Genomic DNA, 19,059 nt, shown 5'->3' with positions numbered 1-19,059 from the left:
TAAAATACAGTGGGATCCGAAGGTCTGATACTTAACACTTATTTCACGTTCTTTTCTCATTTAAAGTGTAACTTAAATTTAAAGTGTAACTGATTTTTAGCTGCTTTGTATTGTTACAATCTTTGTATTGTTACAATGTCGGTAGTATATGTAAATAAACAATGTTTACTCGTATTCCGTGTTACCTAAACCGAAAAATTCTTGTTTATTTTTTTTAGCAAAAGACTTTTGACAACTCATTTTTATATCCCCGGCCACAGACAGTCGGATGGAAAACTTCAAGCATTTTAAAATGAATTTATTAACAGGTTGGAATTTAATTCAATAGCATTTATCCTGAATTACAAATGAGAGAAATACCTGCATGCATGGAAATGTTTCTTAAGGTCCAAATAACAAGACACACTATTAGAAGTTGAGAGAAAACTGCATGAATTTATTAAAAGTTAGAACGTAAAACTCTTTAGCGTTTTAGAACTCTTTACAGCTTTGGAAGCTTTTTCTCAATTGTTGCATTTCAATAGTAAGTGTTGTGTTTTAGTTCTGTGAATAAAACCAACATCTAAATGGTGGTTCATCTAGGAACCAGTAACAAGACACACCCATTAGGGTTTTAGATGTATTTTACATAGATTTATTAGCACATTTAAATATCAATAGCATTTTTCCTGCATCACTTATGAAAGTAAATCCAACTGAAAGTAGTTCATTGTAGATCTAGTGGTAAGACACACCCTTTGGTTTTGTGATTGAATTGTACACAAATGTAATATTATGTGTTTAACCCAAAATGAAAGTTATTATTAATAAAGCTCCAGTTACTCATGTAACATCGGTTCCCTGAGATATGGGAACACCATTGCATCAGAGAATCTTCTCTGATCGCTATAGAGCTGGTAAGTCCCGCCCCTTCCGCTAACCCCACTGGACCTCTAGGTTGAAAAATCGTCAATGCAAGTGAATGTGAGAAAATAATTATTTTCTGGTCCGGTTTGAATTTTGCCATGAATGTGACCATATGTTGTCTGTGAATTTTTAATATAATTTTTTGTGTGAAGAATGCTACAATTTAGCGGGTAGAAGTTTGATACGGTTAGACTTTGTGTGAGAGCACTTTGTGGACTACAACTCTTCGCTGCTTTCAACGCGTTTGAAAGAAAGAACAGCCCATTTGGTTTGAATGGTGACATTTGGGTACAAAACACACAGGCATCTCCATCTGTCTCCATAGATTATCGCAGCATTAGCACCGTGATTTGACAAGTGGAGGGAAAATGTGTTATGGGGTGACGTCACATAGGCGACATGTAGTCTTTCTCGTTATGTCTTTTCCACAACTGCTAGCCAAAGAATCATACAATATACTGTCAAACTCGTAACATGAAAAATTATATAAAAAATTCACAGACAACATATGTTCACATTCATGGCACAATTCAAACGGGACCAGAAAATAATTATTTTCTCACAATCACTTGCATTGACGATTTTTCTACCTAGAGGTCCACTTGGGGTTTTACGGATGGGCGGGACTTACCAGCTCTATGGGGAAACTCCGTCATCTCTGAATACTGAAGCCTGATTGGTTCACGTCTGTGAATTTCACAGACAATTGGCCTTTCAGCTCACCAGAATGGATGGGGCCGACTGCCTATATAGGTCGCACTGAATGGCCATCCGCGGATAGGGTGGGTCAAGTAATAGAAATAACATTCTGATTAATTGCGGACGGGTCGCGGGTGGATATGATATAATTAATAATGTAAATATTAACTACATTCTCCAAAATATGAGCATGTTTAAAACGTAATCCCCACAGCTGCTATGAGCATCCCAGTGCCTTGCTATAAGAATCTTGTGCATTCCTGCAACAAGCGCTGTGAGCGAATGCTCATTTAGTGCAGCAGGCCGCGATATAAAGACGAGGTGGAATCGCCTCAATCCTGGCACAGTAGATGCAATTCTGTTTTTGCAGTGCAAAGAAAAAGTCTAAGTAAGACTAGGCCATTAACAGTTTGCATTTAGGCTGAGTTGACGCCCGTTTTTGTTGTATATCAGTAGGCTTTAGAAGCAAAGACTTTGTTAAAAAAAGTTTCAGTAGTTATATAATATAAATATGAATTTCAAACAGATAGTGCTAATAAATTACCCTACTGTATATCGAGCCATTAACTGGGCTGAACAGTGAACATGTTTGTGTGTGTGTGTGTGTGTGTGTGTGTGTGCGTGTGTGTGAGAGAAACAGTGACATTCCAGTTTAAGTTTCAAGGGAGTAAAGCCTGTGTTTATGCCATTAAGAAAATTAAATTGTCAAATAAAATTAGTTTTAAATAAATGTTCATTTAAAAGCAGCATTCCTCAGTGTATTATGTTACAATTAGAGATGCGCGCATCAGCTCTCTAGGGTTGCATAGTCTGCTGTTGAAGGTGAGCATCCATTTATCATCACGCCTAACACATAAGAATAATTGTAATTTGACTATCGGGTGCGGATGTCTAAATCAGAGAAAATTATTGGTGGGAGTGGGTGGCGGGTGGATGATTTGTTTTTGGCTGCGGATTCGGGTGTTGTTGGAGCTGATCCGCGCATCTCTACTGACCGGAGTCTGAGGGTATGGCAAGTCTAGAAAAACCCTTGAGGGTGGAGCCTGGTCTAGGCCAACAGGACTTGTGCCTGAAGGGCCAGTACGTCTAGGCTGTAGAACCTGATAAATGTGGACTGCGATGATCAGCCGGCTGCCGCACAGATGTGAGCCATGGATATTCCACTAGACCATGCCCAAGAGGAGGCCATCCCTCTGGTGGAGTGGGCCCTCACTCCTATGGGGCACTGCAAGATCAGGGACTTGTAGGTTAGCGCTATCGCGTCCACTATCCAATGGGACAGTCTCTGCTTCGTAGCTGGCAGCCCCTTAGAGCGGCCTCCGAAGCACACAAAAAGCTGCTCCGATTGCCTGAATTGGCTGGAGTGCTCAATGTACAATGTACCTGAAATGCAGGGCAGCACTGCATAAGCCACATTTATGGCGCTGCATCAGAGTCAGCAAGGAGATGAATCTTCGTGCTTCAGTCGAGAAAATCTGACTAGACAGCCGTTCAGTGCGAGCTGGGAAAGGCCATTTGTCTGTGAAATTCACCGGCATGAACCAATCAGCCTTCTGTATTTGGAAAAAACTGAGTTTTCCCATAACGATCAGAGAAGATTCTCTGATGCAATGCGAAGTGAACTGTATACGAAAGGGAACACTATTATTTGTACCACTTTTTTTAAAGTTATGCTATCATGTTAGCATGTAAGAGTTGTGTGTATTTGTGTGCATGTTTCAAGTGTCTTTGTGCACTACTTGCTAGCTTTTTTCAAGAGTGAAACATTTGGATGGAATAATTGTGTGTTTATGCTCTTCGATTTATACTTTAAAGATGGTCCCTATCCTGCAACATATCAGTTGCAACTAGTGCTCAAGACCTAAAACCTTAAAACCTATAAAAAAAATTTAAAAAACGAACACGGCATGTTCTTGTCATTATGCTTAATCGTTAACAATCTATTGAAGATTTCCGAGGCTCTCTGACAAATATCAAACGCCAAGCCAACTTTATCTCGGTTTCTTACCAGTACGCAACAGCGTTTTGCTTGGGGGGTTGGGTGGAACTGACAGAACATTATCTCTGCGGTGGATTCTTCACTGGGAACAGAAAGTAACTCACTGTATACGAAAAACGTTTACTCTTTGAATTCTTGCACCCAGGAACAACACAAGTTCACACCATTATGACAAAAAAATTGCTAAGAAGTATTTCCTACTAAAGCAAGGTTGTATTTGACTGTGGTGGTAAACATACCCTATTAGACTGGTGGGAGTGGCCATGGTCGGCAACAAGCCCAGTGCATTATGGATATTGACCTTTTTCTACCGATTTGGCAAAAGGGACGACAACAGCCTTTTTTCTCTATTTTCTCTAGTCAGGAAGCACCTTTTTCATTTTATTCCCTCGCCTTTCTACTGTATAAGCAGCCAAGTTTGCCAGTGGCCAGTGGTGAAGTGCCCCTTTAATACTAAAGTTTACATAATAAATTATCTTCATAACATTATACTATACATTATTATATACTTTATAAACTATATATTATCTTTATAATTCATAATAATTCAAATAAATAGTGCAAAATTACAATAGGTAGCCTATATATTTGAACATTTCTTTGTTTGAAACTTTGTTTTGGTAAATCCTAAAACTGTCTATCTACAAGAAAAACATATTATCTACAAATATTTCTTAATCTTGTTTTTTGTTTTTCATTGAATGTTATAACATTGCATGCATTCTAACAGATTTATTCAATAGGACAACTTTGCACACATCATATTTCATCAGAATTTCCATGGCAACCATGAAATCTGCTCTGTATATTTTCAGTATAATCTGTAATCCCAAAGCAAATCATAATCTCAAGGATTTTAGTCAATATTTTGCTTGTGATCAGAAAAATCCGCTATGAATGCTATTAATATCAAGAAAATCATGATTCTGCTGTGATTACGGTCTCCTTGGTTGCTCTAATTTTCATTTCATTCGATTTGTATTTTTTTAAATCATTTTTTATTTCTAATAGGAGAGATTCTCAGTAAATTATTTGCATAACAATTGAATAAATGGTTATTCAATTCCCTCATTTTATCTCTCCATTGAAAATTGAGTTGTCTGTCATGGTTTAACAGATTGAACAGTTTTTGACTTAGATGGTCCCTGATTGCGTCATTACAGATTATGTTACATCAAATCTGCTGAGATAGTTTTCTGGCCACAGTGTAAAAACACATAGTTGGCAAGGGTAAAAAAAAAAAAATTCTGAGAAGGGGAGGGACCAGGCTGTCACTTACCACTGCGGTCTGCAGCCCCGCCCCTCATGATCCTAGCAACCACCACCGCTCCAGTTACCTCGTCCCTGCGGATGGTCGCACCCTAAGAGACACAATCGATTGCAAAAGTAATATAAGACTATATTTCGTATGTGTTGATGATGGTGGACAGAATAGCCATTTTATAGACAAAACAGCTCCACCATTGTAAAATACATTTTATGTAACCTGTTCTGATGCAAAAAGGATTTTTTTTCTTTTTTTTCTGAAACTCACAAGAGGCTCCTTGTTCTTCACCAAACGCACAATCTTCACTGATTCTTCCTCCAGTTCATCGTCTAGATCATCTGGTAGAGGGGGGAGCACAGGCTCAAAATTCTTCTGTGCAACCGTGTCATGTACTGTTAGCACTGCCTGATGGGTCATGGAGAGAATAATCATAACAAAAGATGACAGGATGATCCACTAGTGCTGAGGAAAAACAATGTGCATGTGTGTAAAGGGGAGAGATAATTAATATGCAGACAGAGATGGATTGACTTAAGAGTATTAATAAAAAAAGAGAGAGAATAGAGAAAACAGATGCCTGGGGCACATGGAGGAAATGATAGAGTCCAATTAGAACGTCGTAAAATGCAAATCTGATTCTATTTTGTCATGCTGCACACAATACAATTATAATGAATTAAGCTTAATTAGGCCAAGATTATTTTAAATACCAATTTAACAGGAATAATTGTATGTAACAGAATCTGCATACCGATGTTGAGGCTTTCAAATGGATTTAAAGGAGCAACTGTTTATATACATCTGACCTTATTTCTAAAAATATCATAAATTGTATTTAGAGATGAGATGATTCACCAAAAAGACACATACACACAGTTAGGGAAATCTCTACAGAAGGCACAAGTGACTTTCACACCTTCACATGTGGAGTGGTAAGAAGTGTTAATAGCTCTCTCTCATCGTCTTCCAGTGGCCCGTTCTGTAGCTCCTCTGCGACCTGTCAGTGCAAACCACAAGACTAGTGTAATCAAAAATGCCAAAACCTGACAACAATTCAGGGGCGGATCTACCGGGCTGTCACTCTCAAAAAAGCATTGCCACCCCATCTGCCATCCCAGATTTATCCCAGTATAAAAATAAAAGCAACCAGTTTTTTCTGTGCCTCATTTTAGCAGCTGCGCTTCAATATATGATGACATAAAAAGATGTAGCCTACCGCGAAAAAAAAAAAGGCAAGAAAACGTACTCGGTTACCTAACGTAACCTCGGTTCTCTCTAGAAGAGGGAACGAGTATTGCGTAAGTTGCTTACGCTAAGGGTAAAGTCATCTTTTCTCGAGATATGAAGTAAAAAAAATATCCTTAATTTTTGTATTTATTGTCAACGCAGTGCAGCAGCTAGCAGACCTAGAGCGGGCTGTCTAGCGCGCTCATAGGCTGCCGTGCGGCAACTGCAGCAGCCAACCACTGAGCCCCGCGTGACGTCACGCCCAATGGTGGGCGCCTGCGCCCTCACGCGTCAGAGCCCGCCAGAATGGGAGTGGCTTAGCGTATATAAGGAAGGGCTCGGGGGCTGCTACCCTGGTTTTCATCGACTGAAGTGAAATCAGCTCGAGGCGCGAGCACGGCATGTTACGCAATACTCATTCCCTCTTCTAGAGAGAACCAAGGTTACATTAGGTAACCGAGTACGTTCTCTTAGGAGAGGTTCTCTCGTATTGCGTAAGTTGCTTACGCTACGGGAATCCCTTGTCAACGCCGTACGCGCCGAGCATCCACTACATGAGTCCCAGGAGAAACCCGGGGAACACAAATAAGTGGGAATCAGGTGGCCAGCAACGCGGGCCAGCACTTTTACATAAGCACACCGTAGGGGAATACAGAGCGGCGCTGCCGGTCTATATCAAGAACATCAACCCTTGTAGTGCAGCTCAACCAGGAGAGCTAAGTCATGTGATAGTAGCCTGCGCACAAACACTCTGGGCAGAACATACAAATCGCTTAGACTGACAAAAGTTTAGCCTGCAAGGCGGGAACTTCCAGGTTGTAAAACCTAACAAATGTAGAGGGGGAGGCCCAGCCTGCCGCCATACAAATGTCATGCATATAAATCCCGCTGGACCAAGCCCACGAAGAGGCCATGCCTCTAGTGGAATGAGCCCTGATGCCCAGAGGGCACTGTAGGTGTTTCGACGCATAAGCTGCTGCGATAGCGTCCACTATCCATCTGGACAGGCTATGTTTCGAGGCGGCGAGACCCTTGGTGCGCCCACCAAACGAAACAAAGAGCTGCTTCGAGCGCCTGAAGGCGGCGGAGCGCATAATGTAAACTCTCAGCACCCTGACAGGGCAGAGGAGGTTATTATCGCCCTCGCTACCGGATGCTGGCAGAGCCGATAGAGAGATGACCTGCGCTCTGAAGTGAGTGCCAATCACCTTGGGGACATAACCATGTCTTGGTTTGAGGATGACTTTAGAGTAATTCGGTCCAAACTCGAGACACGCAGCGCTAACAGACAGCACGTGTAGATCCCCCTCACGTTTGACTGATGACAAGGCTATCAGAAAAACGGTCTTGAGCGAAAGGTATTTTAGATCCACAGAATCTAAGGGTTCAAAGGGATGTGCTTTCAGGGCCTCTAGGACCAGAGAAAGATCCCAAATAGGAACCGATGGGGGCCGCGGGGGATTCATCCTCCTGGCTCCTCTGAGGAAGCGGATGATGAGCTCGTTCCTTCCTATTGACTGCGAACGCTGCAATAGCCTCCACATACACTTTGAGCGTGGAGGGGGACCTGCCCTTGTCCAACAGCTCCTGAAGGAAGCAAAGTACCCACGAGACCCCACAAGTACGTGGGTCTAGATTTTTGTCGGCGCACCATGCGGAGAACAAAGACCATTTAGATGCCATAGTATAGCCTTCTCGTAGAAGGAGCTCTAGACTGCGCGATCGTGTTCACGACCCCTTCTGGCAGGACAACGGATATCCGTTGATTATTCATGCATGCAGAGACCAGCGCTCTGGATGGGGATGCCAAATCGAGCCGCCGGCTTGAGAGAGAAGATCTCTCCTCACCGGAATCGGCCATGGGGCCACATGTGACAGCCGCATTAGCTCTGGGAACCAGGTCTGGTTTTCCCATCGCGGGGCTATGAGCAGCACCGAGTGGCACGCTTCCCTGATTCTCTTCATTACCTGTGGTAACAGCGAGATCGGAGGGAAAGCATACAGTGGGCGGCTGGGCCAGGTTTGGGCCAGCGCGTCCTCGTTCTTTGAAAAGAACCTTGGGCAGTGAGCGTTGTCTTTTGACGCGAAAAGGTCGACTTCCACTTTGCCGAAGAGGCGCCACAGTAGCTGGACTGTCTGAGGATGCAGGGACCATTCAGACACCTCTCAGGGAGCGTAGCGAGTGCTGAGCCCAAACGAGGAGGCGTTGCGTTAGATCGCAGAGGTTCCTGGATCTGACACCGCCCTGGCGGTTCACGTAGGACACCACAGACATGTTGTCCGAACGGACTAGAACGTGGTGGCCCGTATGTATGAGAGAAAGCGCTTCAGCGCGTTCTCGACCGCTATCATTTCTAGACAGTTTATATGAAGGCGTTTCTCTCGGTCTGACCACAGGCCAAAGACCGGTCTGCCCTCGAGGAGAGCGCCCCAACCTGAGTTGGAGGCGTCCGTCGAGATGACCTTTCGGTACGAGACAGCTCCCATCGTCACTCCTCGCTGGTACAAGTCGGCCGCTAACCAGTGCTGCAGGGCTGAAACACAGCTCTGAGTCACTCTGATTCGTCTGCCGCCAGAAGCCCAAGGTCGGTGAGGCACTCGAGCGTTCAGCCGGCGTTGCAGCAGGCGCATACGCAATAAGCCCACTTGAAGCACTGCTGCAGCTGACGCCATACAGCCCAGCATTCTCTGAAATGTTTTCAGAGGAGCGGTGGTGCCCTTCTGGAAAGACGCGGCCAGGTGTCGAACACGGCGTGCGCGCTGTGTCGACAAGCGGGCCGTCATAGCCACAGAGTCCAGTTCTATTCCCAGAAAAGAGACTGACTGACTGGGCAGTAATGAGCTCTTGGTCCAGTTGACCGTAAGACCCAGGCTTTCCAGATGGCTGAGAAGCATTGTCCTGTGAGATATGAGTTCTATCTCTGACTGTGCCAAAATCAGCCAATCGTCCAGATAGTTAAAAATTCGCATACCCCGATTTCTCAGGGGAGCGAGAGCCGCGTCCATGCACTTCGTGAATGTACGGGGTGCTAAAGACAGGCCGAATGGAAGGACGGTGTATTGATACACTTGACCCTCGAAGGCAAATCTCAAGAATGGCCTGTGACGGGGTATTATCTGAATCTGAAAGTACGCGTCTTTCAGATCGAGTGAAATAAACCAGTCCCTCGGGCGAATTTGCGCGAGTATCTGTCTGGTTGTGAGCATTTTGAACGGTCTTCTCATGAGAGCTGTGTTCAAATATCTCAGATCTAAGATAGGTCTTAGAGCTCCGTCCTTCTTGGGTACGAGGAAGTAACCGCTGTAAAAGTCTGACTCGCTCAGAGAAGGAGGTACCGGTTCTATGGCCCCTTTGCACAGCAGTTTCGCTATTTCTGCGCGAAGTAGGTGTGCTACTTCCGTATTCATTGTCGTCTCGGCCCGTGCTTGAAAGCGCGGGGGACGGCGAGCGAACTGCAGCGAATAGCCTTGTTTTACTGTGCTCAGCACCCATTCTGACACACCTGGAATAGCTTCCCATGCTTCTGCATATACAGCTAAGGGCAGAATGGCCTCCGGGTTTTGATTGCCGCACTTCGCGGGATCGAGAACCTGAGTCGGAGGTATGAGCGCGGAGCGCGCGCTCTCGGTGCTTGAATACGGCGGCTCGCTGACAGCGATGGCTGGTCGTTTTACACACGATGTCCCGGTTGCTTTGGACGGGGAACATTTTGTGGGAAAACCGGGACGCGCGAGCAGCGCCGGGGGTAAAATGTTTGTCAGTAAGTGTGAGCGCTCGTGAGCGGGCACAGGGCTTACATTCATAACATGACCAGTAAGAGGTAACTCTGGCCGTGTGACAGAGTGGGCAGTGAGCAGGTAGAGCAGGTATGGGCACGGGTTCGTGGGCACATTTCCTACTTTTAACACTCGAGCGGCATTCGCGGGCTTTATGAGAGTGGGTTTTGTGAGAGACACGGGGGTTATCGTGCTTGTGTGTAGGGGTGAACACTGAGACGTGGGCACATTTTCTACACTTAAAACTCCAGCGGCTTGAGCCGGATAACCAGGCATTACACGCTTTTTGAGATTTCTCTGGGTCGCCGTAAAAATGGCTGTTGCGTGCAGGCGAGCGGGTAGTTTTACCGGCTCGTTGGCTGCCAAATACACTTCTGCAGTAGCCTTTCTTAAGGGGACTGACAAAGTGGGGTATTTTGGCGGTGGTCCGGCCGCAGCGGGGCTTAACCGTCTCTTCCTCCTTGCGGCCACTAGGAGGACTTTGCCTGCTTGGGCTTCAGCACGATCTTAGGCCGGGGTCCCCGCAGGGGAGGTGGTCTGTGACGGTTGGCTGAGCGCGATCTAGGGCGGCCGCCCTGTCGTCGCTGCGAAGACGGAGGCTGGGCTGGACGCTGGTTAGAGCTTCGCGCAGGAGGCTGATCTCGAGAGCGGCCTGCATCTGAGCTAGAGCGTCGAGGCAGGAAAGGTTCATGGCCTGCGTGGTCTTTTGCACCTCCGAGAAGCGGTCAACGATCCCGTTTACCGCTGGGCCGAAGAGGCCGGTAGGGGAGAGCGGTGCGTTGAGAAAGGCAGCGCGCTCAGACTCCCTCATGTCGGCGAGCGTCAACCAGAGATGCCTCTCTGTGACGGTGAGTGACGACATGCACCTTCCAATCGCCTGGGCCGCGGATTTAGTAGCGCGGAGGGAGAGATCCGTCGTGCTCCGTAAATCCGTGATGGCGGCCGGGTCCGGGCCCTTTTCGTCCATCTCACAGAGGAGATCGGCCTGGAGGATCTGCAGGACTGCCATGGAGTGCAGGGCGGATGCAGCCTGTCCGGTGGCTGAAAAAGCGCGGCCGACTAGAGCTGATGTGGTCCTGCAGGCTTTGGACGGGGAGGGCAGCCTTTGAACGCCATCCCGCAGAGGGCGGACAAAGGTGCGCTGCTACCACCTCCTCCACTGGGGGGATAGAGTTGTACCCCTTCTCGGCGGCGCCGTCAACCTGGGAGGCTGCATGTTCTCGACCCAGGCAGAGAGCGCAGATCACGTGGTGGTCTCCGGCGCTGAGCGGGGCTCGGCAAGAGCCACAGGAACTGCGAGGCATTTTTACAAAAACGCCCACGCTCTTTTAGAGAAAGTGTGTGTCGCGGCGGCGAACACGCACAGAGAGAGCAAAAAAAGGATACTTGTAGCCGGATAGCGCGGCAGGCACGGATGGCTGACGGTGGCAAAGACGACCGCTTGATTCCACGCCGGCGGCTTCTCTCAGGATTCAGTGATGCGTAGAGCTTCGCTGAATAAATTAAAATCAGGGTAGCAGCCCCCAAGCCCTTCCTTATATACGCTAAGCCACTCCCATTCTGGCGGGCTCTGACGCGTGAGGGCGCGGGCGCCCACCATTGGGTGTGACGTCACAGCAGCCTATGAGCGCACTAGACAGGCTGCTCTAGGTCTGCTAGCTGCTGCACTGCGTTGACAATAAATACAAAAATTAAGGATAATTTTTTGGCTTCATATCTCGAGAAAAGATGACTTTACCCGTAGCGTAAGCAGCTTACACAATACGAGAGAACCTCTCGTAAGAGAACACGTCTGCTGCATGGCTGCTCGTGCTGTGTATGCTAGTCAACTTCATAAACAGGTGATACATAGCCCATTTCAATTGTTTTTCCATTTGTGTTTGTGAATTTTGAAAATTGGAGGTATTGTTTTCCACAACACTTCTCATTTATTTTTAACTGCATTGTAACTATTTGTGGCGTGCAGATTCTCCGACTGCCATGGATATAGGCACATTTGCCTTCCGATCTGACTAAAGAAATGGAATTTATTGGTTTAATTTACGCTTTTATTCATTATATGTGAATTAAAGCCTAAATTAAATCTGGTCATCATATAAAGCGATCGTGTCTCTTCAGAAATTTTGGACTAAACCGCTCAATTCATTTGGATTAATTTTACGATCTCTTTGACCTGGTTTCACAGACAGGTCTTAGATTAAACCAGGATTAAGCCTTAGTTAAATTAAGACATTTAAGTAGCTTTTATAAACGTGCCTTAAAAAAAAATTAAAAAACATAACTGGTATGCATCATGAGACAAAATGGCAGTGACATATTTTAAGATAATTATGTCAGTGCAAGTTGCTTTCAGTTAAAACAGCTCAAACATTTTAGGGTGAGTTCACACTTGTAGTTCGGTTTGCCTGGTTCGTTTCTACGGTGACCGGGAGGGGACATGTTCGGATCACTTAGTTTTGTCGTGGCCACAACATATAAACTCGTGGGAACGTGATAATATGTTGTTGCCATGAGATATTAAGTCTTGGGAACGTGATAACAAATTGTTTAGGTAACGACATCATGTCGTGGCCACGCGATGTAAAGTCGTGGCCTCGAGATCATATGTTGATCATATCATTTTCTCGTGGCCACGACTTCATATTTTGAGAGAACGACATCCATTTCTCGTGGCCACGAGTTATGTTGAGGGTACCACACCAGTCAAAACTGTAACCATATACAGCAGTCGGAGATGGAGATGACTGATGATAACATTTTACTTTGAATTAGAAATGTCATATAAAGATATAGTGCGGTCTCTGGCATTAAGACATGGGTATGTAAGTGAAAGACACCTGATGCGCATTCTTAAGTTGAATGGGCTTTTTCGTCTGAATGAAATACTCGGGTCACAAATAAAATCCCGTTTAAGGCAATAAACAAAAACAAATTATGAGAAACTTAAATTAACAAATAAAGTAAATTATGACCAGGGTAAAAGGAGGAGCCCGTATCACGTGTGAAGATTCGGTTCCCACATATATGTTGATATGTTAATGTTGAGGGAACGACATCCGTTTCTCGTGGCCACGACTTAATATGTTGAGGGAACGGCATCCGTTTCTCGTGGCCACGACTTGTTAGGCTCGTGGCTACCAGTTTTATAACATGATGTCAAGTCAAGTCATCTTCATTTATATAGCGCTTTTAACAATGTAGATTGTTCCAAAGCGGCTTTACAGAGAATAGTTTAAAGTAACAGAGATTGTTTTGGCTTTATAGCAGTTCTTGAATAAAGATATTTTCCAGCTAAAGTTAATTTGATTGATTCACTTCCGATCATTAGTTATTAACTTAGGGGCCGCTAACACGACACCGTTTTAACAGGAAACTCTACACAGTAGTGATGTATGTCTCGAGACCACTTTTACGTGGTCTCGGTCTTGTCACGGCCTTGACGGTCTTTGGTCTTGGTCTTGTCTTGGTCTCGGACCTCTTGGTCTTGTCTTGGTCTCGGACCTCTCGGTCTTGTCTAGGTCTCGCTGTCTCAGACCGACATAGTGGTCGGGGCATTTAGCAATACAATACTACAATATCCACGACGACACAACGTTCGATAATGCAACAATAAGGCCTATTTATACTTCTGCGTCGAACTGTCGCCGTAGCTACGTCGTAGGCTGTGTGTAGCGCGCGTACCCTAACGTGCACCTCTCCAAAAATGTAACAACGCGTCAATTCTACGCGGACGCAAGCGCTGTGATTGGTCTGCCAGAACCCCTCCCTCGGGGTTTCACATGCTCCCTAGGTGCGCGTCAACACGGACAACGACGCAGAAGTATAATGAGGCCTTTAGGGCCGTTACATAGTCAACGCATCGGTATCGCATATGCGTCCACAAGGCTACGCGTCGCTATGCTTCGGCCGCCATTATGCGTCGATGCGAGCCAAATGTGTCGTCCTAGTTTTTGATACACGACGCGCCGATGCACGCAATACTATGCGTTGTCGGCGGGGGCAACATTGCAAGTATTGTACATTAATTCAAGTATATTATGTTTACAGAAGAAGGTTTGAATACAATGGTGGGCGAAGAGAAAAAATTATGCGAGCTTATGCGCATACATCTCGTCTACAATGTGTGTGTGTGATTTTGGTTGGGTGACAGTTGTAGGTTACAGTTTGACAAAAGCACAATATTGTGTTTTACATAAATATAAGTAGGCTAAACACTTTGCAGTTTTAATGATGTCCTGTATGAACAAAATGCACACACACATTCCAGCATTGCAATCTTGACATCGGAGACTGTTATTAAGTCTAGTTCTATTAAGTCTATGTCTATCGCAGTTCGACGCTTGAACATTTTGAATCCATTCGCGCATCCAAAGCGAAAGCGAGCGTTTGAAGCGAAATAGACGTGCGTTCAGAACATAGGTTCAGAACTATGACTCTACTATGACCTTATTACCCGGGTCAATATCACTATAAAGTGCCTTTGGTGTCCTCATCAGAATCGCTCAGTCATCATGAACATAATGCAAAATAATGAAATTCTGAGGTTTTATTATAAATGGCCAAACACTTACACACATACAAGTACAATGATACGTCTCTTGAAATGTGTTTTTCTGATTTTATACCATTTTCTTTGATTGGATGTATGTGATTTTGGCATGTCCCACACGCTGCTCAGCTAACTTCAGTGAGTGTAAAAAGTGGTTAAATTACATAAAATTATAATACTTTTTTAATGTACTTATTGTCCTCAGCAAGTCATTTTGATTATTTATATTTTATTTTCATAATAATATTAAGCAGTTCGCATGTGTCCTTGAAATTGCTGTCCACCCTGTCATTATGGGGTAAACTCCCCTTTAAGAAACCAACTGATGTACTCCGTGACATCCCCTCCCCCATTTGGTCTTTCTTCAGTGGAGGTTAAAACATCTGCAACACACACAGAAAGTATCTACACTTATATTTCCTAATTTTCATCATATTGTGTTTGTAGTTGCGTGTTGTCAAGCTTAACATGTCCACCCTGTCATTGTGATATATTAATTAATATTAAAACTTTTCAGAAATTATAAATATACATTTTAAACAGTGCACAGTCAGCTTCAACAGTGAATCACTTTGCTAACTGCTGCACACCATGTGCTCATTAAATACTAACTTTAGCCAAAAAATGTCCACCCTGTCACATGACAGGGTGGACATGGTTCGTGACAGGGTGGACATTTGCAACTCCTGGAAATCAGCCTGAGCCAGGCCCCTCCTTCTTCTATATTGGTTAAGGGTTTCTTGAAGGTCCTGTTGTTTTTAAAATGTTCCCCCATTCTAGTTCACCCATTAAAGCATTTGTCCACCCTGTCATGCCAAGTTCCACCCTGTCATTTTGCTGTCCACCCTGTCATTTTCAACTTTTATGATGAAAATAAACTAATTATTTTAACAAGTTAACAAAACCTTGAGTGTGATTTCTTAATAAACAAATGAGGGCCAGTTAGTATTGTTTTAAAGTTTGAATAAATATCTTTGTTGTTAGATTTTATTTAGAATAGAATGTGCAACTATCGCATATTTTATTGGGCAATACATATTTAAGCAGTAACTTCATTATTATCAAAATACTTTTACCATTAACTAAAATGTTTTGTTGGGAAAGGGACACATTCTCTTTCCTCAGATCTACATTTTATAATCACTATGCAATGAAAATGTATTTATTCTACTATGAGTTTGTCCATGACAGGGTGGACATATTTTATGGTTTGCTCGTATATTGTCAGCTTGCAGTTAATTTATAAAAAGTGCTGGAGCTTGACCAATATGCATTTCTAACAGCCTAATGTCTCCTTAATACAACACATATGAAGTTAAATGGAAAATCTCAGATTTTTTTTGTGGAAATTGTGAAGTCTCAAAGGCACTTTATGGTGATTTTGACCCACCCCCTGTTGCGTGAGCGGTGTATTGCATTTCATGCATCGCCCGTGACGCTTGCGTCCACTGTTTTGACTATGAAAGGGAGCGCGTCGCTCGCGTTGCTTGCTCGCGTTGCTCACGTTGACTATGTTAACGGCCTCGCGGTGCGTGTCCACTACAGTGGCAAAACTCCGCTCAGTGCCGCTGGCAACACTGTAACGTCTCCGCTTTGGGGTGTGTCTGTTGCGAGTGTTTAATCTAAGTTTTTTTCAACACACGGACAGTATAATCATCAGCGATGCACGCGATTACATTTAGAAATAGACAAGCTTTGTTTCCAAATGCACCAAGCAAAGATCCTTTCAATTTTATAAACCCAGCCAATATAATCACAAACACATCCAAATTAAAATATTTAACATAACAAAGCGTCTAATTTGTAAACAAAATGATTTACGCACTAAATCCAGCATAAACTCCGGCATAATTTGCATATTTTTAAACTCTCAAAACAGCAATCCCGAACCTCACAGCAATTGGCTGCCGACCGCGTTTTTCGCTTGATATTTGCATAAAGTCGAGAACTGCCCAACCTTTTGACGCTCTCGGTCGCTCTCAACGCTTTCTCCGGTCCGCTGTCAACCCCAAAATGCACTGCGCGAGCGTGAAGCTCGACTTCCATAGGAATGAATTGAAAACGCTCGCTCCGCTCCGCTCGCACCGTGCCAGTGGACACGCACCGTTATTATCCGCAACGGAACGGATTGAAGCGCGCATCCGAGTGAAGACAGTGCGGCGCGTGCGCGAGCCACACGAGAAGCGGCAACGAGCACTTTGATCACTTGATTTAAAAAACACATAGGCCTATCAGTGACATGATGGGTTTTAACTTCATTCAGGAGATTTTGGGTAACTGCACAACTGACAGATGACTTTGAGCGCACCGCCAAAGGTGTGTGTGTGTGTAACCATAGCGACAAAACTACCAACTTTCGGATCCTGCACTTAAGCCTATAATTTCGTTTTTAAAAAATGTAATTATGTATTTAAAAGTTGCAGAATGGATTCATTTGGAGACTCCGAAATCGGCAGAGATAGGCAGGCATTTGCTTAGATGAATTTGTGTCTTTGATATCTGTGTGTGTGTGTGTTGTTTGATTACAGTATTTTATTTAAGATGGTGTTAGACTAAATAAATGGTCTTTTAAATATCATCTGCATATCTCCGTTGTGTTGACTAAACATTAGGCCTAATCCAAGTTTATAATTGTGTATCTTTAATTTGATGTTACGATTTCATCTACACATTAAGTATAATTTCAATTGGTTACATATTTCTCATTCTTTAGACAGTTGTTGGAGGAGCAAGATGGTGTTGGAGGTGTTTGATGTTTTGTCAGATGAACCAGTCAATACCAGTCATGTCAGTCCTCAACAGTACACAAAAGTTAAGGGAGTCTCAATCCTCTAATAGTGCAGTAACAGCCGTCATGCAATTGCTACACATAGTTTTACATTTACATTTACATTTACATTTATTCATTTAGCTGACGCTTTTATCCAAAGCGACTTACAATTGCTATATATGTCAGAGGTCGCACGCCTCTGGAGCAACTAGGGGTTAAGTGTCTTGCTCAGGGACACATTGGTGTCTCACAGTGGATTCGAACCCGGGTCTCTCACACCAAAGGCATGTGTCTTATCCATTGCGCCACCACCACCCCTACACCCCAACATAGTTGATCTCACTCAGTCTGCAAAAACATTTACAGTGAGCTCACAGTCACACACATGACATGGTCTGTCTCTGTATTGTTCTGCCTGTGTAGTTGAAGTAATACCGTCTAATATGTATTGAATGTAAACTGCGGCTGAACCCTAGTATGCTGCTGTTCTTGAATTCATACAAGTTATTGCTTAGCTTCAACACTAGTCTGTTTTTTTTCCCCTCCGGTCTCGACTTGGTCTCGGTCTTGGTCTCGACTTGGTCTTGGTCTTGACTTGGTCTGTCTTGGTCTTGGTCTTGGTCTTGTCTTGGTCTCGATACCCTCTGGTCTTGGTAGTGTCTTGGTCTCGGTTTAGGCGGTCTTGACTACAAGTCTACTACACAGACTTTAAACAAGAAACCTGTGAGAACGCTCATGGCGTGCACATGCGTATTACGAGTTCAGTCTATTGGTATGCGCGTTTGAATATATGTGCGCAGGTTTGTAATTCCCTACAAACCAAGCCTTAAAAAACTACTTGTCTGGCCTTAACATTTTTGATACAGAATTTTATCACTTCGGGGTAGATACGCGAACAACGCTTTATCTGTAGAGTGGTAAAGGGATCCTCCATAAGGAGAAACTAGTTGGCACTTTAGCACCCCGCTATGACACCGGGTCCAGGCACAGGTCCTTCATCAGATCTGGATATGGCCTGGATCCGGCAGGCTGCGGGAAAACCTCAGGATAAACAAAAACACTAAAATTAGCGTAGATGCCATTCTTCTTATGATGTAACGAGTACATCAGGATTTATGGGAAGTGTTCCCGGTTCCGGCTGACCTGATCTATGCAGCCTAACCTAGAAGTCTATAATGTGTTATGTGTATGCTAGGTCAAAGAGATGTGTTTTTAGTCTAGCTTTGAACTGACAGAGTGTGTCTGCTTCCCGGACAATGGTAGGAAGACTGTTCCAAAGTTTTGGTGCTAAATAGGAAAAGGATCTATCACCAGCAGTCGATTTTGATATTCTAGGTATTATCAACTGGCCGGAATTTTGAGATCGCAATAGACGTGAAGGACTATAATGCGTTAAGAGCTCGCTCACATACTGCGGAGCTAAACCATTTAGTGCTTTGTAAGTAATCAGCAATATTTTAAAATGTATACAATGTTTAATAGGTAGCCTAGCCAATGCAGTGTTGACAGAACTGGGCTAATATGGTCATACTTCCTGGTTCTGGTAAGAACTCGAGCTGCTGCGTTTTGGACCAGCTGTAGTTTGTTTATTAAGCGTGCAGGGCAACCACCCAGTAGAGCATTACAATAATCTAGCCTTGAGGTCATGAACGCATGAACTAATTGTTCCGCATTTGTCAATGAGAGCATATGGCATAATTTAGATATATTTTTAAGATGGAAAAATGCAGTTTTACAGATACTAGACACGTGACTTTCAAATGAAAGACTGGTATCAAAGAGCACACCCAGGTTCCTAACCGACGATGAAGACTTAACAGAGCAGCCATCAAGTGTCAGACAGTATTCTAGGTTATTACGTGAGG

General features: G+C 44.1%; 1 protein-coding gene across 6 annotated transcripts in view; it reads right to left on the bottom strand.

Annotated features, from left to right (window-relative positions):
- mpp3b (MAGUK p55 scaffold protein 3b) overlaps positions 1-19,059 on the bottom strand; it is an 80,931-nt gene that overhangs the window by 35,347 nt on the left and 26,525 nt on the right. For all 6 annotated transcript variants that reach the window (XM_084435019.1, XM_084435018.1, XM_084435017.1 and 3 more), the window contains exons 5-7: positions 5,788-5,868; positions 5,139-5,276; positions 4,884-4,965 (exon numbers count right to left, since the gene is read on the bottom strand). In XM_084435019.1, the coding sequence (XP_084291145.1) occupies positions 4,884-4,965; positions 5,139-5,276; positions 5,788-5,868 (301 nt within the window). The remainder of the gene's footprint in view (positions 1-4,883; positions 4,966-5,138; positions 5,277-5,787; positions 5,869-19,059) is intronic.

The sequence above is a fragment of the Rutilus rutilus genome (assembly GCF_951802725.1).
Source record: "Rutilus rutilus genome assembly, chromosome: 16".
Lineage (NCBI taxonomy): Eukaryota > Metazoa > Chordata > Actinopteri > Cypriniformes > Leuciscidae > Rutilus > Rutilus rutilus.
This window is presented reverse-complemented; position numbering and strand designations above follow the sequence as displayed.